We start from the raw sequence: 19,697 nt of genomic DNA, 5'->3' as shown, positions 1-19,697 counted from the left end.
TGTAATGCAACTATGTCATGACAGGTGTATTGTTCAGGACCCGAGGAAGCACAACGTCGAGTGTAGAGTTGTTTGTATGAGCCGTTCTTGAGAAAGCTGAGAGCAGCAACACCACAGGCCAAGCATTCAGCCCGTTCTGAACAGGCAGCTTTTCAATGGGTACTGCACTAGTAAGCAGTAACACCCACAATATCAAACCTGGACAACAGCAACTGGAATATTCTAGTTTAAATGATTATAAGAAAAAATCCTCTAATATCAGCAAACAGGAAGTGGATCATTAGCAGTCTAGTTTCTTACCAGTGGACAAGCCCAGGGGTCAGGGAAGGTGCTCAGTGTGTTCCTGCACACGTTGAGGAAGCTCAAGGATTTCAAACAGTGCATGATTGCCGTGGGCAGACTGGTCAGACAGTTATCAGACACATCCAGCTCCTCCAGCTTACGTAGACCGATCCAGTTAGTGGCTGACAGAATGGAAATAAAGAACACAGTCAAAGTCTAAATCACACCTGCACAAATGACTAATTAACAACTAAAAGGCCTTCCAGCTGCTGATACTTCATTCATCTGACAAAAAGAGCATAAATGGCTGAAATAACCTGTATGGATATTGATGAATAATATATCCAGGCTGCTAATAGATGAGTGAACAATACGTTTATTAAGCGATGAGAAAAAGGGAAAAATGTTCTCTGTTCCCTCCTCTCCCATGTGAAGATGTTCTGCTCTTCTCTCTTTTCTATCATTGTAAACTATCCCCGGGTTATGGACTGTTGCCTGGACAAAACATCTGAGGACATCACCTTGGAAACTTTTGGACATTTTTCATTATTTTCTGACATTTCAGACAACTGATGATAAACGATCTTCTTTGGCTGTCTGATTTCTGTTATTTAATTCACTTTTATATATTAGTTTATTCATTTATGCAATGACTTGCGAGTAAAAAACTGATTTAAAAAATACTATTTGCAGCACAACTCATTGTAGTTTCACAGTGTGGTTTGTTTTTAAACTTTAAAAACATTTGTTGTTTTTAATGGGCTAGCTATCAGAGCTCTCTAGCAGCAGGACACAGAAGTGTGGGGACATCAAATCAGTTTGGAAACAGAGTATCTTTATTGGTGAAACTAATGAGCCTTAGAAGTAGGGATGCACCGATACCAGTATCGGGTCCGATACTGTGCTCATGTACTCGTACTCGCAAAACGGCTCAGATACAACGGCACCGATACCACTTTACGGCAGCGCGACGTTAACATCTTGTCACCATCTTTCGGGGCCTCACGTGCCACCTCTCCGACGGTGCGGGCGAGACGGGCCGGTGGTGATGCCGACCCTGATGGGCCGGGATCCCACCCTCACTTTCATTGCACCACGGGGTTTTGCTTGCACCCTCTGACTCGCGCGTGCGTTAGACTCCTTGGTCCTTATTTTAAGACGGGTCGGGTGGGTTGCCGACATCGCCGCAGACCCATGGAGCTTTTACGTGGGCCACGGCACAACGCAGTTGGGGCGTACTGAGGACAGTCCGCCCCGGTCGCCAGTCGCACCGGGAGCAGGGGGCCGTCCCTCCCCGTCGGGGAGAGAGGGCGCAGCGAGCCCTTTGTCCATGGTGTGGCGAGGTCCGGGCGGGGAGCGCTGTAAAGCTGCGGCCGCGAGCCACCTTCGCCCCGAGCCTTTCCAAGCCGACCTAGAGCCGGTCACGGTGCACCGCCTCGTATGCGGGACTCCCCAGCCTGCCGTGTGTCGCTCACACCCTCCAGCTGGCTGTTAACAAGGGTCTTTTGGCACAGAGAAGTACTCGTATCGGTACTCGGTATCGGCTAGTACCCAAATGTAAGTACTTGTACTTGTACTTGGTCTGAAAAAAAGTGGTATCGGTGCATCCCTAATTAGAAGTATTGAGTCAGGCTGAGTCACAGCTTCAGACCTGCAGGTTTACGTGCCTGACATGTGCTAGCTGATTTAAAACATCCCTTCAGTTGGTTTTCAGGATGTGTTCATGTTCATGTCTGGGGGGTTGCCATATGCCGTGTCACCCTTGCAGCTAACCTTGACATGCAACTGACAACAATTAAGTTCATATCAAATATTCTTTAAAACTGTATTAAATCTATATGAAAATGTTCTTCCGACATACATACATACATGCAATAGTAATATATAAGTTGAGTTGGAACATACTGAGAGGGATGTCAAACAAGACTGTGAGCTGGTTCTTAGCAGCAGAAAGTCTCTGGATGTGGGTCAGATGGAGAAGTCCGGGTGGCAAGCTGGTGAGCTGGTTCTGAGAGAGATTGATCTGCTGTAAACTGAAGTAGAGGAGAAAGGGAGGCTGAGAAGGGTGACGGCTGACAGTTTGCTCTTCATGACACAAGCAGCTACATTCAGGACTGAGTCATTTCATCACTTTTAGCCCAACACTTGTAAAAGCCTTAAATGAGGGAATACTTCAACACTGACATTTGCAGAAATAAGCTTTTAGCCAAAGTGAAGCATGCATTGGAGACATTTATTGACCAATAACAACTGGGTTCAGTATCACTGAAGTGCTGTCCTCAGAGGATGGATTCATAGATCACTTACTAGCCAACAAGACACACTAAGATATAGGATGTAAATATAACAAGACAGTTTGGAGTAGGGATGCTCATTTTGAAAATGTTTCTTAACCGACAAGCGACCCTCGTTAACTGATTATTAACCGTTAAAGGGACTGTTTGTAACTTTCTAAGCGTATAAATGTACCGGGTCGGGACACATGCGCGCTCGCATATGCTCGCGTGTGGCCGGAGCCTTGTCTCCTCTGCCTGTTTGCCTTCACTCACACCGCGCGCGTACTCGCTCCACCTCTAGACGTGAACGCGCGCTCACTCCACACTGCAGAAGAGTTAGTTTAGCTCTGAGAATATCTAGTGAATGTACAGTGGACGTTTGTGCAGAAATAACTGCTGCAGCTCCTCCAGACCAACAGAGGTTTCCCGTGTCTTGTGAAGTGACGGGGCTCCGGTGTCTTCCCTGTTCACTCCGGCTGCGGGCTGAGACGACAAGTTTCTCTCTGCGGAGCCCAGTCACTTCACAAGACACGGAAAACCTCTGTTGGTCTGGAGGAGCTGCAGCCCCGCTGCCTCAGCCTGCGCTGAGGCAGGAAAAGCCAACACTAGTATCAGCATTGATTCATAGAGAGACCTTCGTCTGGTCAGCTAACATTACTGCCAAGCAGCTGAAATATAGAGTGATATTGTGCTTTTAGCTGACGTGTGTCTCCTCACTGTTTTGAGCAATGCTCGTTCAGGTATATTTAGAGCGAGCAAGCGCAAGCTCGACGCTGACTTTCGTTGATTTCACGGCCACAGGTGTCGCTGTTAACAAGCATTTCTGAAAGTTACAAATAGTCCCTTTAACCAACAAGATTTGTGCCTCGTATGCAGCGGTGTACCAGCTGCAGGAGCACAACAGATATTGGTTGACGGGAGCGTTAACTTAGCAGCTACGATGCTGCGTGTAGTGTCGCAGACATGCAGCCACTTTCCCAGTAAAAGTCTCCACCGCACATTTAGGTTAGTTTAGCAGGTTGTCAGCTGTGTGTCTGTCCGGCGTGACTTTAGTGTCCAACAGTGTGTGTATTTGTGCTACGTTAGCAGCTCTAGCATTGCCGGAGGCTTCGTGTTCGCCGCCGCCACACGCAGTCTGAGTAACTTTAGTGAGTTTCCAACAGACCGTGTGTGTGTGTGTTGGTGGTGAGTGTGAGGTTGTTGTTAGTGTTCTAGCTGTGATCGTAGGTGTAGCAGTGTGTGTACAGTTTATTTGTCGGTGAATAAATGCTACGAAACTACAACTCCTCCACTCCACTCAAGCGAGCTAGAGACCGGAGCCAACTTCCTGTATCCTGCAACTCCAGCTCCGCCTCTTAAGGTGGGCTGTTAAGGTGGACCAGCTTTTCTCCTTAAAAGAGACGAGCCGCTCAGCTTTTGAGTTAATTATTAACATTTCACTTAACCGTTTTAACCAATAGCGTTAATTGGTTAAAATGTTTAATATCGGTTAACGGTTATACGGTTAATTATGGACATCCCTACTTACCAGCCAACAAGACACACTAAGATACAGGATGTAAATATAACAAGACAGTTTGGAGTTATTAGGAGAGCTATTGGACTGCGGTAGAAGAAGTATTCAGATCCTTTACTCAGGCAAAAGAAATGGTAAGAATGCTCCACTACAAGTGAAAGTCCTGCATTCAAAACATGAACGTTCAGAATATTATTCAGAATGTTTATGTTTAAAACCGTGTAAGGATCTAAATATTGTATATTTGTGACATCGCAAATGGACAGAAATCCTAACGGCTTGTTTCAAACGCACAATTTCTGAATACGGGCTGTGTGTTTTTCTCCGTATATTGAGCGTTTTGATACTCTAACAGTATTTATACAGCACTTAAACCTGCTTTATAATATAAAAGACATGAAAATCTCACTTTTTACAATATGGGACCTTGAAGTGATTAACAGTTACACAAGTATCATGAGCATCAAACAGTGGAGCTGAGGTGGAACAAGTGGGAATCAGCATCACATAAAGCCCGACATGGCCATCATCACACATCTCCATCCTGGTTAAGAAAGCTCAGATTCACACGCATCCACACACACACATTCATACACTGATGGCAGAAGCTGCCATGCAAGGTGCCAACCTGCCCGTCAGGATCTAATCTAAATGCTCATACCACCAACCTTCCGATTGGTGGGCGACCCGCTCTGCCTCTGAGCCACAGCCGCTGATGCGTTAACATGCAAGTAGTATTTCATGCTGTATATGGTCAAGATTGAGCTGATCTGAACTACTTTCTTGAATAGTTACACTCATTTTGTTATATACAAACTCAGAATTTTTTTTGAGGAATTAGTGTTTGGTGGATTATTTCTCTGTTGTTACAATGCTAATGGTCATTGTATTTTATATGGTTGGAAAGCCTGTTTATTTACCTTCACAATGATGTCCAACTTGTAAGGATCATGCATTTGTGGGATGAGCAGCACAGCTGATTATGTGGGTAGCTCCCAAGTAAAATTTGCCATTCTCTGCCGATGCTAAACAGAGTATTCTCCTGTTGGTATTGACTCAATCCACCAAACACAAATTTCCAAATTTTTTTTTCCGAGTTTATATATGATCATTTTAGGTTTTAGTGTATTTTTTATTTTATTTAACCGTTATTTAACCAGGTAGTACTCATTGAGATTAAGAATCTCTTTTGCAAGAGAGACCTGGCCAAGACAGCAGCATTTAAACATACATAAAGTTTCAGACGCCACAACATAAAACAAATGCAAAATAAATACATGGCATAATATCATACAAAACACATTCAAATCAAGTGTTTGAAGGCAACGTCAAAGTGAAAATATTCAGAAACACAGACAGCTCCCGATTGACTCTGCTTCTAGGTCTTTCATTAATGTTTTAAATTCATCAAAAGTAATCAGATTTCCCAGTTTCAACTTAGCTTGCAGTGTATTCCAGGAAAAGGGAGCGGAATAGCTAAAGGCCATCTTACCTAGTTCTGTGTGAACCTTAGGTACAGATAATAAGTACAGGTCAGACGAGCATAGGCTATAGCTGCCAGTGTTGCACGACATGAGAGTGCACAGATAGGAGGGGGGTATACCAAGAATGGACTTAGAAATAAATGCGAGCCAATGTTTGTGCCTCCCCATAGACAAAGAGGGCCAGCTAGCCTTGGTGTACAGGGTACAGTGATGTGTGAGCACTTTAGAGCCAGTCACAAACCTCAGTGCACTATGATAGACAGTATGTAACATTCGTACACACTGGGCAGATGCATTCATATAAAGCAGAGTCCCATAATCTAGCAAAGGTCAAAATGTAGAAGTAACCAATCTCTTCCTTGCTTCAATAGAAAAACAGGCCTTGTTCCGATAATAAAATCTTAGTTTTAGTTTTAGCTTCTTCACAAGTGTTTCAACGTGAGGTTTAAAAGAGAGCTGGCTGTCAATTTAAATACCAAAATATTTATACATTTGAACTTGTTCAATCTTCTCACCCTGCACAGTTAGAATGCTTGGACTAGTATCAACCGTCTTCTTGGATTTTGAAAAAAACATAAGCTTAGTTTTTTCTGCATTCAAAACTGGTTTAAGATGTAATTGTGACTGAACAATGTTAAAAGCAGACTGTAAATATGCATAAGCTTGGCTGAGAGTTAGTAAATGTACTTATTATTTTTCACCTGTTATTTTGGATGGAAGCTGCCGGTTAGTTTCTCCCTAGTCTCTACTGCTTGCCTGGGCTACCGCACAGCTGAGTTTGATATTGACTGACATCAAACTCAGATAACCAACAGATAATAGCAATGATAATAGATCCAATCAGATCACCCGTTTGGACTGGAATCTATTCAGATAAGGAGATTCCAATAAGCAACCAATGAGGTATTTGCAATTAACTGGAGGACATCCATCATATCCAAGATGGAGTTTACTGACTAGCTGCTATCCTGTTATTGTGTGAAAATATACACCGATCAGCCATAACATTATGACCACCTGCCTAATATTGAGAAGGTCCACCTTTTGACGCCAAAATAGCCCTGACCTGTCGAGGCATGGACTCCACAAGACCTCTGAAGGTATCAACGGATTGGACTCGTTTGTCCAGCACATCCCGCAGACGCTCGATCGGATTGAGATCTGGAGAATTTGGAGGCCGAGTCAACACCTCCAACTCGTTGCCATCCACATGATGTAAAAGAAAACGTGATTCATCAGACCGGGCCACCTTCTTCCATTGCTCCGTGGTCCCGTTCTGATTTCCATTGTAGGCGTTTATGGCAGTGGACACGGGTCAGCGTGACCCTGACCGGTCTGCAGCTACGCAGCCCCATACTCAACAAACTGCTCCTCACTGTGTGTTCTGACACCTTTCTATCAGAACCAGCATTAACCTTTTCAGCAGTTTGAGCTCCAGTAGCTCTTCTATTGGATCAGACAACACGGGCCAGCCTTCGCTCCCCAAATGCATCAATGAGCCTCGGGTCTGACCCTGTCGCCGGTTCACCGGTTCTCCTTCCTTGGACCACTTTTGGTAGGTCCTGACCACTGCAGACCGGGAACATCCCACAAGAGCTGCAGTTCTGGAGATGCTCTGACCCGGTCGTCTAGACAACACTATTTGGCCCTTGTTGTCAAAGTCGCTCACATCCTTACGCTGGCCCTTTTTTTCTGCTTCCAACACAAAGTTCAAAGTTCAAAATGTTCACTTGCTGTCTAATATATCCCCCCCACTGCCAGGTGCCATTGGAACGAGATAACCAATGCTATTCACTTCATCTCTCAGTGGTCTGAATGTTATGGCTGATCATTGTATGTCACAGCTGCATCTAGGCCACACTACCTTGCGCCATATGTACCTTGAGCAGATGACCTCCTGGGAGTTGTGAGCAGCTGGCAGCTCTCTCAGCAGATTGTTGGAAAGATCTAGAGTCTGCAGGTGGATGAGACCCCAGGGCACCACAGAGGGCAGAGCAGTCAGGCTGTTGGTTGACAGATCCAGGTGGGTGATACGTGAGGAGACGTCCATGAACCAATCCAGCTCCAACCAGGGCAGTTGCAGACCACTCCAGCACACGGTGACAGCCTGCATTGACGAGTTTCCAATTTATTAACAAGCGAATATGCATGTGCTGCAGAAACCACATCACCACAATATCATGATAACTTATATACATTAAGGATGCTCCGATACCACTTTTTTTCAGACCGAGTACAAGTACAAGTACTTACATTTGGGTACTCGCCGATACAGAGTACCGATACGAGTACTTCTCTGTGCCAAAAGACCCTCGTTAACAGCCAGCTGGAGGGTGTGAGCGAAACACGGCAGGCTGGGGAGTCCCGCATACGAGGCGGTGCGCCGCGACCGGCTCTAGGTCAGCTTGGAAAGGTGTCTGGGGGCGCGGCCAACGTGTCACCGGGGCGGACTGTCCTCAGTGTGCCCCAACCGCGTCGTGCCCCCAGGACGGGGCTCGGCCCACGTAAAAGGCGCCAGGGGTCTGCGGCGATGTCGGCAACCCACCCGACCCGTCTTGAAACACGGACCAAGGAGTATAACGCACGCACGAGTCAAAACCCCATGGCGCAATTAAAGTGAGGGCCGGCGCGCGCCGGCTGAGGTGGGATCCCGGCCCCGCGCGGTTGGGCGCACCACCAGCCCGTCTCGCCCGCACTGTCGAGGAGGTAGAGCGTGAGCGATAGGTTAACGTCACGCTGCTGTTAAGTGGTATCAGTGCCGTTGTATCGGAGCCGTTTTGTGAGTACGAGTACATGAGCACAGTATCGGACCCGATACCCGATACTGGTATCGGTGCATCCGTAATATATATGTGGACCTTTTCAGGATTTAAAAACCATAAAATGACTTTTTAGAGGTAGATTTGAATGTGACACACAACTAGAAGCCACTGTTGATAGGCATCTGGCTAGCTAACATATTACTAACCCAGACTACATCATTCGTTCAGCAGGTAGTGACAAATGAACTGTGTGTGTCCCAAACCATCACCAGCAGAACAAGTGAATGAGCACAAAAGCTACCCTCACAAAAACACAGTGATCTGTGTGATGTCATCAACATCATCTTTATATGAGGATCTTTACATAAGCCCCGTTTCCCCCAAAATCAGGAACCTTTTGAGGAACTCTTTATGTTTCCACAGCAGGAACCAGGGTCTAACTTAGGACATTTTTGGGGGCTTTTTTACACTCCAGAAAGGCCCTGGTTGGGGGGGTAGTACTTTTTGAAAGTACAGGAGCTTTCAGGGCGGAGTTTGCAGTGATGACCGTCGCTGATTGGTCAAACACACACACAGTGCTGCTTCATCTCGTGTAGCGCTTCATATATAAACAAGGAAGTACTCTAGAATCGATTTAGGACCATTTCAGGACGAGGGGAGAGCATTTCTCTTTTGTTTGGTAACATTATATACTTATAAAGTTAGGCTCTGCTGTCAGCTAAAATATGATTCAAAAAAGTTATGTTTATAAAACAGTCACTATATCCTGACAGTAGTACATGAAACAGGTAATCTGACAACATCATGTTCCTCCGTTGTCCTACGTTGCTCCTAACAGCATCTGCAAGATTTCACAGACAGGAGGAAAACAACAATCAGAGTCGAGCAGGAGTCTGCCGTCTCTGAGCAGCTGTCAATCACTCGCGAACTCCGATCAAACGGTCAAACTAGGCAGCGCTGATCAAATATGAATCAATATTCTGTTACTGTAATGCCTATTTCTCTCCTCAGATGTTTTCAGAATCCAATAGGAATGCTCTCTCTCTGAAATGACCTGCGATTGGCCCAAGTCTTCTAGATTTTTTAAAGTCTGAAAACAGAGCCATGAGGAGGAGCAGAAGTCTGGTTTTCTCTCAGAACACTTGAATTACAATATGCTGAAAGGTTATGGAATTTTTGCCCAATGATGCCAAAAACATTGTTGACTACTGAAGATTTAACTCTTAAAAATCCGACCGCCGAATAAACTGAAACTTTTGTGATGCATGAAGTTAATGGCACAAAAATAACTCCTCCCAAGCTGCATTGTTTTCTTAGAATAGACTAATGGTGCAATGACTGTATATTATTCAGTATAGAATCTATACTGTCTGAAGTGTTGTATTGTTTACACACACAGAATAGAACACAGTGGTTACATACTGCTCCCTAAGGTTTGACCACATCCTGCAGAGCTCTCTGAGAGATCATCTGTTGTTCATTATGAATCCTGATATTAACGATGGTGCTCTGCTACATCATCATCGCTGCCCTTTGTCTCCAGAACACAAACCTGCTCTCCCTCTGCGTTGGACGTTTCCTGTAGCTTCAGTCTGAGGAGGTGTTTGCTGAAGGCTGGATGGTCCATCAGGGTGTACGAGGAGAATCCTGCTCCGTTCTGCAGTAGGAAGCACGCTATCTCCTCGTTACCTGCAACACAGAACGCACTGATCACGTCACGTCTTCACAGCACCAGAGTGTGGAGTGTATCTGTCACCAGTACTGTTCCAGCACTTACATGGCTTTTCACAGTTAATCCATGAAGGACAATGGGCCACCAGTACACACCAATACTAACCCATGATTACATTTAACTCCATTTACAGTCCACACATCACATACAACCACATCATCTTTTTTATCCATCACCTTTTTAAACACCATCCTTTTATCCATCATTCTTTTACTTATATCCATCTATCTATTTATATTTGATTCTTTATTTTACCCTATTCTTTTTTAATCTTGCGTTAATTTGATTTGCACCCTGACTGACAGACAGCCACCTCCACCCCTCTCAAGCGCACACTGACTGTACTCAGTCACATGATACTGGTCTTTGCTCAGTTATGTTGATTGGTCAGCCTAGGCCAAGACATCTCCACCGCAGAGCTTGTGCTCAATGCGATCACTGCTCTCTATCACAATGAATGGAAGAACAGAAATAGCTTAAATCACGTCATCCGCTAAACTCTGAGTTTGAGCTGCTCCCGTCTGGCCGTCGATTCAGGACCCCGAGGGCCAACCGGAACATATATAAGAGGTCTTTTATTCCCCGTGCCATACAGGTACTGAAGGCAAAATGACTGCACTAGGGGAGACCTAAAGTGTTTTGAAATGTGTAACCTATCCCCACCTGCTGCTGCTGTTTCCTGCCCATTTGCACAATGGTACGTCTGTTGTTGTATGTTTTGTAACTGCAGAGTGTTTTACTGACTCTATGTTTTAATGTTTTATCACGTCCTGGTGATATGCTGTGTCATGTTTGTATTTATCTTGTATGTACTAGAGAAGCCAAAGACAAGTTCCCACTACGGTGAACAATAAAGTCAAAGTAAAGTAAAGTAAAGTAAAGTAAAGTAAAGTAAAGTAAAGTGAAGTAGAGTAGAGTAAAGTCAAAGTCAAAGTAAAGTAAAGTCAAAGTAAAGTACAGTAAAGTAAAGTAAAGTCAAAGTAAAGTACAGTAAAGTAAAGTAAAGTAAAGTACAGTAAAGTCAAAGTAAAGTAAAGTAAAGTACAGTAAAGTAAAGTAAAGTAAAGTAGAGTAAAGTAAGAGGTGATGGCACATCAGTAGTCTCCCATTCAATGAAACAAGGCAAACCCTCCCAACATGACTCTGTTTCACAAAGTAAATGAAAGACTGAATTTAGCATCGAGGGAATAGAATTAAAAGACGATTCAGTCAGATCTCGTACAATGTGTCTAAAGTTGTGCTGGTGAAATGTGAAGCTGAAACAGAAATCATAGGCATCTACAGCAGGTTCATGTCCAAGTCTAAAACCAGGAAGAATAAAAGAAAAAATGTTAACATGAATATAAAGAAATGTTATAAATGTTAAAAAGAGCTTTTTAAGGCATTCTGATTTGTTTGTCCATGTAGTGCTTCACAGTGATGTCTCATCTCAAGCTGGTCAGACACTGTACATGTATGTTCATCCTGTATATTGTATTAAAGGCACAAGGAGTAGGATTTGTCGGTTGCGGTTCGGCGGTTTGTAAACTCAACATGTGAAGTTGGCCCCTCCTCCCCGACTCAACGAGGGTTAGGGGGTCCTCGCCAGCGGGTGAAAGCCAACCCCAGATTCAGTCTCGTTTTGCCCGTAAGTAATGTAAACAAGGAACATGTCGTTGACAGACAAACTACAGTTTGTAGCCTGCAGAAGATTTAGAGAAAGAAAACAGCGCTCATCAAACTGTTTGCCGATTTCAGCCGCTGCCCAGCAATCTCCGCTTGAAATCGATTGTGTGTCTACATCGCTTTGTACAGTGAAGCTGTTTTTATGCTCACCGTATAGTGTAAAGCATGTGGGTGCCGACGGGGACTTTGTGGTGCATTCAGGTGTGCCTCGTAAACTCTGAGAAACTCCAGCTGTTGTTGTAAAGTACCCCTCCAGCTGTCTAGTGGATCTTCTTTTTGTTGTTGAAGAGCTTGTTCCCCACATGGCCTTAGTGTGGTACATTCCAAAGAAATATCAAATCGTGACCATGATCTTAAAATCGAATCGTGACACCCCTAATGTGACAGGCCTATATATAATACATTATCATGTTGTCCTGGCTCTGTATATAGACAGCCTGACATAATGTGGAAGTCACCGATACGGGGTGCTCTCCATTTTCCCTCCCTAGCTCCTCAGTCCTCCAGCCTATGATATGGATATTGATCAAGGTCTGCCATCATCAAGGATGTTTCAATCCATTCATTTTGTATTGGAGGAGACGAGGAGCGAGGGGTGAGGAGGGAGGAGACGAGGATCGAGGAGACGAGGAGCGAGGAAACGAGGAGCGAGGAAACGAGGAGCGAGTCCCAGAGGACTTCAGGTGTAGTCAAGGAACCACAGATGAAGTTAGCTACTGAGATGCTAGGAAGAGACCCGAGTGAGGGAAGCGAGGAGCCATGTTAGCTGAATGGAAAGCACCCATGGTAAGTATTTCTCCGTATTTTCAGGACATGAATGCAAGAGTTGAATACTTTTTGAAGGCACTGTAGAATTTTTTGCGTGCGTGCGTGCGTGCGTGTCTCCCTACCTGCTCGTGCAGCAGCGTAGAGCGGCAGCCCAGTGATGACAGCAAACTCATCGCTATGGATGGCACAGTCCTTGGCGTCAGCATCGTAGCTGTGGACCAGAAGCCGGACCACGTCCAGGTGACCCTGTTGGCAAGATGTGGCCAGCATCCAGTTCAGCAAGTCTCTCCTCAGACATGGACCTGAGAGGGAGCCGGAGAGCCAACACCAGTCAGGGGACACCACTCAGGAGAGATCAGTCAGAGGAGGACAAACTTTTCTTCATTAACAACCACACAGACTGCACTGCTGAGCTTCCTTTAGTCCACTGACCGATCTGACAGACCATTTAAAAGTTCATTTAAGACCTGACCTTGAGTTGAGCTACACGGTTTTCTGTCAGATTATTACCTCCACCACGGCCGAAGGCCTAGGAAGGAGGTTATGTTTTCACCGGCGTTGGTTTGTTTGTCGGTTTGGAGGATTACTCCAAAAGTCCACAATGGATTTGAATGAAATGTTTTAGAGGGGTGGGGTGTGGCACAATGAACAATCCATTAGATTTTGGTGGCGAAACCTTGGTGAAACCTGTACATGAAACCTAACTAGGCGGAGGTCTGCGCTCTCCGAGTGCACTTCCAGTTTTCTATATATATATGGTATGGTATTTACTACCATATTTTGAGCACCTGGTTGTATAATCAACGATCGACCAATGACGTTTTAATAGTAAACCTGGTGTGTTTATAAAACTCAATGATCTTTGGACTGCACGCTGGGCAGTGAGATGGTTAAATTTTTTTATTCCAGCTGTATTATTTCTCCAGATGTTCATAAGTAGGTGGGCGCGGAAAGAGGAAAAATAATTGGCGATCATGCTGTTGATTACACAGGTCGAGATCAGAAGCTAATTTCGATTGTTTTCCGATGTAGAACAGAAATCGTGACATCTATCTATTGAACAACTCCACACTTCCAGTTTGTAATGCAGTTTGTTTTTGTATAAATTGATATAACTCCAGGGCGAGATCACACTGATGACATCACCATGACATCGTCGGGTGTTATTTTCTCAGACTCGACACAGCTTGTCCAGAACCACAGAAGACATTATACAACTGATTTCACGTGCTGAGCGGTACTATCCATAACTAGTAAAGTGACTTTGACATAAAAATGGTGGAGTGCCCCCCCTCTTTAAATATTGTTAAAGCAGTATCAGTAACACCATGAATATGGAATTAAATAAAGTGCAGGACATCAGCTGGCCTTCAATTTAAGAATGAATGAATGCATGTTATTATAATGTAAGTTCCATATTGTGAATGTTGAGCTCTTCTTGCTCCTACCAGGTATAGAATCCAGCAGCTCTTTGACCAGGCTGGCGTGGCCGTAGTATGATGCCAGGATGGCTGGGTTGCTGTTGGACGGCTCCTGGGGAACAGTTATACGGGCTTCTTTCAGGAGGTAACACACACTCTGCAGATCACCATGCTGAGTGGCCACACACAGGAGACGCACCTGCAACAACACAACACACACACAAACAAACACACACACACACGGATTAATCCTTGGTATCGGAAAAATGGCAATATTCCATCTATCTATCTATCTATCTATATCTATCTATATCTAGATATATCTAGATATAGATATATATATATAACACAGTATATCTATCTCACTCTCTCTATCTCACTCTCTCTCTTCCCATCTCTCTATCTACAGTATATCTATCTCACTCTCTCTCTCGCTCTCCCTCTCTCTCCGCCCATCTCTCTATAGTATCTCTCTCTCTCTCTCTCCGCCCATCTCTCTATCTCACTCTCTCTCCCTCTCTCTCTCTGCCCATCTCTCTAGCTCTCTATCTATAGTATATCTATCTCACTCTCTCCCTCCCTCTCTCTCTGCCCATCTCTCTATCTATGGTATCTCTCTCTCTCTCTCTCTCTCTCTCTCTCATCTCTCTCTCTCTCATCTCTCTATAGTATATCTATCTCACTCTCTCCCTCCCTCTCTCTCTCTCTCTCCGCCCATCTCTCTATCTATGGTATATCTATCTCACTCTCTCTCTCTCCGCCCATCTGTCTATAGTATATCTATCTCTCTCTCTCTCTCTCGCTCTCCCTCTCTCTGTCTACAGTATATCTATCTCACTCTCTCTCGCTCTCCCTCTCTTTCTCTCCCTCTATCTACAGTATATCTATCTCACTCTCCCTCTCTCTCCACCAATCTCTCTATCTACAGTATGTTCTCTCTCTCTCTCTCCTGCTCTCCCTCTCTCTATCTCTCTATCTACAGTATATCTGCTGAGGAAATACCAAGCACCGCCCACCAGCCGGGAGCACAGCCAATAGGAACGCTCTCTCTCTCTGAAATGACCTGTGATTGGCCAAAGTCTCCCGTCACGGGCTAGATTTTTCTAAAGCCTGAAAACAGAGCCATGAGGAGGAGCAGAAGTCTAGTTTACAATATGCTGAAAGGTTATAATGGATTTTTTAGCCAAAACATTCCGCCTTTAAAAAAGAAGTTTAGAGTTAAGACAATTTAGTGTAAAAACTGTCATGTTTTCTGTTGGAAGAGTGTTGAGCCTCAATGATGAGAGCTTCAGACTTGAATAGAAGAGGACACATTTCTCACTGCTTAAGTTTTCAACATAAACGCAGACTAAAGTTGTTCTAAGGCCCTGTTCAGACCTGGTATTAACATGCGTGATCCTCAGTGATCGGATCACAAGTGGACAGCTCTAATTACAGGTGTGAACACACTCAGAGGAACAATTTTTTCCTTGTTGAATGACCAAGTGGTGAACTGGTTTTTCAGGTTTCATTTTTCTTCCTTTCTTCCGCCAGTTGTATAACTTTTGTGGACTGGATTGAAATGATTTATTGCTCTCCTAAATCCTCTGTCTTAACAAATAATACCACATCAGTGCCACATAGTTTACATCGGGGTTTGAGACAGGGAGATTGCTCGTCCCCTTTGTTATTTAAAAGGGACTGTTTGTAACTTCTTACACATATAAATCATTGCGGGTCGGGGTGTCCCATGCGCACTCGCTTGTGGCTCCGTGGTTCAGACAAGACTCTAACACAAACTACACGGAAGCCAAAACCTCTTGGTTGTATCTAGTGAAGCCCGTCTGTTAAACAGTGTTGGCCGCGGTCGGAGGACGCGGGGGAGACCGTAGCTTTGGTCTCCAGGACCGGAGTCTCTGCTGTACTCTGCTCCTCTGCTTGCCTGCCTTCACTCACACACCGCACTCGTTCTCACTCTCTCAGCTCGCTCCACCTCACGTGCATGCGCGCACACTCCACACTGCAGAAGAGTTAGTTTAGCTCTGAGAATATCTAGTGAATGTACAGTGGACGTTTGTGCAGAAATAACTGCTGCAGCTCCTCCAGACCAACAGAGGTTTCCCGTGTCTTGTGAAGTGACGGGGCTCCTCAGAGAGAAACGTTATCGTCTCTGACCAAAACTCCGGTGTCTCCCCTGTTCCCTCCGGCCGCGGTCGGGAGGCTGAGGCAGGAAAAGCCAACACTAGGATCAGCATTGATTCATGTAGAGACCTTCGTCTGGTCAGCTAACATTACTGCCAAGCAGCTGAAATATAGAGTGATATTGTGCTTTTAGCTGACGTGTGTCGCCTCACTGTTTTGAGCGATGCTCATTCATGTCTATGTAGAGCGAGTCCCTTTAATATAGCACTAGAACCTTTGGCAATTGGGATAAGAAATCACCCACATATAAAGGGTATTCCAGCTGGTACAGCAGAATGTCTTGTTACGCTTTATGCCGATGATTTACTTGTTACCTTAATGAATCCTGAAGTGGGTGTTCCTCATCTTTTACAATATATTAAAACATTCACTAAAATTTCTGGTTACACAATAAACTGGGGTAAAAGTGAACTTATGTTTACTGGAGAAAATACAATTTTACAAGATTGCCCCTTCAAGATTGTTCAGGACTATATCACATATTTAGGACTCAAAATCTCAAAAAGTCCTAAACTTTTTTGATAAATTAATAACGCAGCATAGAACACTGGAGGACTCTGCCCCTATCTATGATTGGTAGAGTAAATGCCATTAAGATGGTATCTCTACCAACATTCTTATATCTCTTTCAAAATTTACCGATATGGATCTCGGCTAGAGACAGCTAGAAGCTAGAGACAATTATTTTAGATTTTATTTGGGGTTATAAAAATCACAGACTATCTAAAAAAACAGTTATTCAAGCCCACTTTGGATGGTGGTCTGGGTCTTCCAGTATTTAAAGTTTACTAATGGACGGCAGGGTGGCTGTGGCTCAGAGGGTAGAGCAGGTTGTCCACCAATCGGAAGGTCGGTGGTTCGATCCCCGGCTGCTCCAGGTCACATGTCGATGTGTCTTTGAGCAAGACACTTAACCCCAAATTGCTCCCGAAGGCATAGCCATCGGTGTGTGAATGAGTATTTAGATTAGATCCTGATTGGCAAAGTTGGCACCTTAGCAGCCATCAATGTATGAATGTGTGTGTGAATGGGTGAATGCTGACATGTAGTGTAAAGCGCTTTGAGTGGTCGGAAGACTAGAAAAGCGCTATATAAGTCCAAGTCCATTTACCATTTACTGGGCAGCCAATGCTAGGACACTGGCATACTGGCAATGGGGTTCTCCAGACCATGAATCACTCAATCTTAGCTCCATGAATAACCCCCTCTAGCTAAAACTGGAGCTTATGTCTTTAATAAAACCGTATTATCCTCCTTACTCTACACTAATCTTGCATCTGCTATTAAATCAGGAAGTCATAGTTTTGTTGTCAGAAATTCACTGAAAAGTCTTGGTCAAGTTAAACATATCTACAAAGTCCCTAGTATTTCGATATATACACCATTTTGCCACAACCATGCCTTTACGCCAGCATTGCTGGACAATACATTAGCTGTATGATGTGTGAAAGGGCTGAAGTGCATAATGGGCTTTTATTTACACAACAAGTTTGCATCTTTTGGTCAATTAAGCTCAAAGTATAAAGTATAATTTACCACACTCCAATTTTTTTCATTATATGCAACTTAGGCACTTCGTGATGGAAAACATTCCAAATTTTGCATCCACTTGTGAGAGACACGCTTTTTGAGAATTGCTTTCTCTTTCACCAGAGAGTAAGATGCTTATCTCCAAATTTGTGAATTATTTCTCTTAAGATTCTAACTGTATTAAGAAGGCTTGGGAAAGGGAAAAAAACACGTATGCTGCGCAGAGCTTCGTCTCTCGCGGCCAGTTAGTTCATTCTAATAGAAAACAATGCAATCAAACTGATTTAGTCACTGACGCTGGCTCGCGTTAAATAAAGATATTCCACGTCGTCTTTCGCCTCCAGAAGCCAGACTGTTGGTTGTCTCCTTAGACTCTACTTCTATAGCTTTAAACTGTAGTTCCGTCAGCTCATGTGAGGGAATGTCGCCCCCTCCTGGTGGAGCTAGTAAATGCACCTCTTACTTACAGATTGTTTCTACAGATTTGCCACGGTACCATTTGGAATTAATTACGTAAACAAACTGGAGGGAAGTTGCAAATGTCACGTGGCCCATAAATGCACAGGAAGCTATCTGAAAATGCGCAAATATCATTCCACATGTAGAAATTAATGCATAAATGCATATATATCACTTTACATGTAAAGCTATAACATTTTTATGTGGAATTAAAATACGTATTTACAGAGTAAGTTATGCGTATTTGCAAATCACCCTGTATTTTTGTGGCCGTGACAACACAAATACAAAAATATGTTTGTGGGTAGTGAAATATTTGTAGATCATGGTACATATTTGTGAATTGTCTTCTGTGGATTACAACTGTTATCTACAGATCTGCTGCGGTACGAATCGGACAAAATTCCGTAAACAAACAGGAAGAAAGTTACAAATGTCATGTGGCCCATAAATCCACACGAAGCGATCTGCAAATGCGCACATATCATTCAACATGTAGAAATAGATGCACAAATGCGTATATATCACTTTACATGTAAACCTTAAAATACGTATTTACAGAGTAAGTTAAGCGTATTTGCAAATCGCCCTTTATATTTATGGATATGACTTTACACAACACAAATACAAAAATACATGTTTGTGGATCGCTATATTTAGGAATAAATTGAATTGTATTGAATTGAATAGTGAAATATTTGGAAATCATGGTACACATTTGTGGAATGTCTTCTGTGGATTACAACTAATAAAGTCCAATAAAAACTTCCATAACGGTCATGTATATTTTGGGTGTGCTCACCCCGTTGATGCGGGGCATCCCTGCGCTGCACTCCACACAGCAGGCTTGTTGGACCAGCTCCCTGGCAGCTTCCTCCTCTCCGTCTTCATATGCTGCCCGGATGTTCTCCAGAGTGGGAGAAGTAACCAGTGCAGAGCCGTGCCCCGGACCCTCCACCAACGATGACTTGGCTCCCATTTCCTCCCCAGGGTCTGACGAAGACAGAAGAAGACAGATACAGAGGGACAACGGTGGTCAAATGGGAGTTAAAAGAGTATTTGTGAGGAGGAATGGGATCATACGGAGGTTTGTGGCAGCATGCTGCAGGTTGAACACACGGTATTGCTGTAGTCCTGTTAGCAGCATGCACCCAGAACTAGGTCATGAACCAGAGTACAGCTGAACAAGTTAGTGCACACTGTGAAAGAGTAATAGCCTCTGGTGGCAGGTAAAATAAGCACTTGACACTGAACTCACGTCACACACAGATATAGGTATTTAAAGGTAAATAATTAGGGATGCCCCGATACCACTTTTTTTCAGACCGAGTACAAGTACAAGTACTTACATTTGGGTACTCGCCGATACCGAGTACCGTTACGAGTACTTCTCTGTGCTAAAAGACCCTCGTTAACAGCCATCTGGAGGGTGTGAGCGACACACGGCAGGCTGGGGAGTCGGAGACGGACCGGCTCTAGGTCGGCTTGGAAAGGGTCGGGGCGAAGGTGGCTCACGGCCGCAGCTTTACAGGGCTTCCCCCCCCGACCTCGCCGCACCATGACGGGGCTCCCTGCTCCCGGTGCGACTATCGACCGGGGTGGACTGTCCTCAGTGCGCCCC

General features: G+C 44.3%; 1 protein-coding gene across 4 annotated transcripts in view; it reads right to left on the bottom strand.

Annotated features, from left to right (window-relative positions):
* lrrk1 (leucine-rich repeat kinase 1) overlaps positions 1–19,697 on the bottom strand; it is a 116,032-nt gene that overhangs the window by 71,058 nt on the left and 25,277 nt on the right. For all 4 annotated transcript variants that reach the window (XR_012592545.1, XM_074624485.1, XM_074624498.1 and 1 more), the window contains 7 exons: positions 18,879–19,069; positions 13,934–14,105; positions 12,608–12,787; positions 9,873–10,009; positions 7,439–7,665; positions 2,188–2,315; positions 301–464 (listed from right to left, as the gene is read on the bottom strand). Coding sequence is in view for 3 of the 4 variants with exons in the window: in XM_074624485.1 (XP_074480586.1) it covers positions 301–464; positions 2,188–2,315; positions 7,439–7,665; positions 9,873–10,009; positions 12,608–12,787; positions 13,934–14,105; positions 18,879–19,069 (1,199 nt within the window). In the remaining variant the exon portion in view is untranslated. The remainder of the gene's footprint in view (positions 1–300; positions 465–2,187; positions 2,316–7,438; positions 7,666–9,872; positions 10,010–12,607; positions 12,788–13,933; positions 14,106–18,878; positions 19,070–19,697) is intronic.

Source organism: Sebastes fasciatus, chromosome 2 (genome assembly GCF_043250625.1).
Source record: "Sebastes fasciatus isolate fSebFas1 chromosome 2, fSebFas1.pri, whole genome shotgun sequence".
Lineage (NCBI taxonomy): Eukaryota > Metazoa > Chordata > Actinopteri > Perciformes > Sebastidae > Sebastes > Sebastes fasciatus.
The sequence above is the reverse complement of the archived record's forward strand: the minus strand, read 5'-3'. Positions and strand labels throughout refer to the sequence as shown.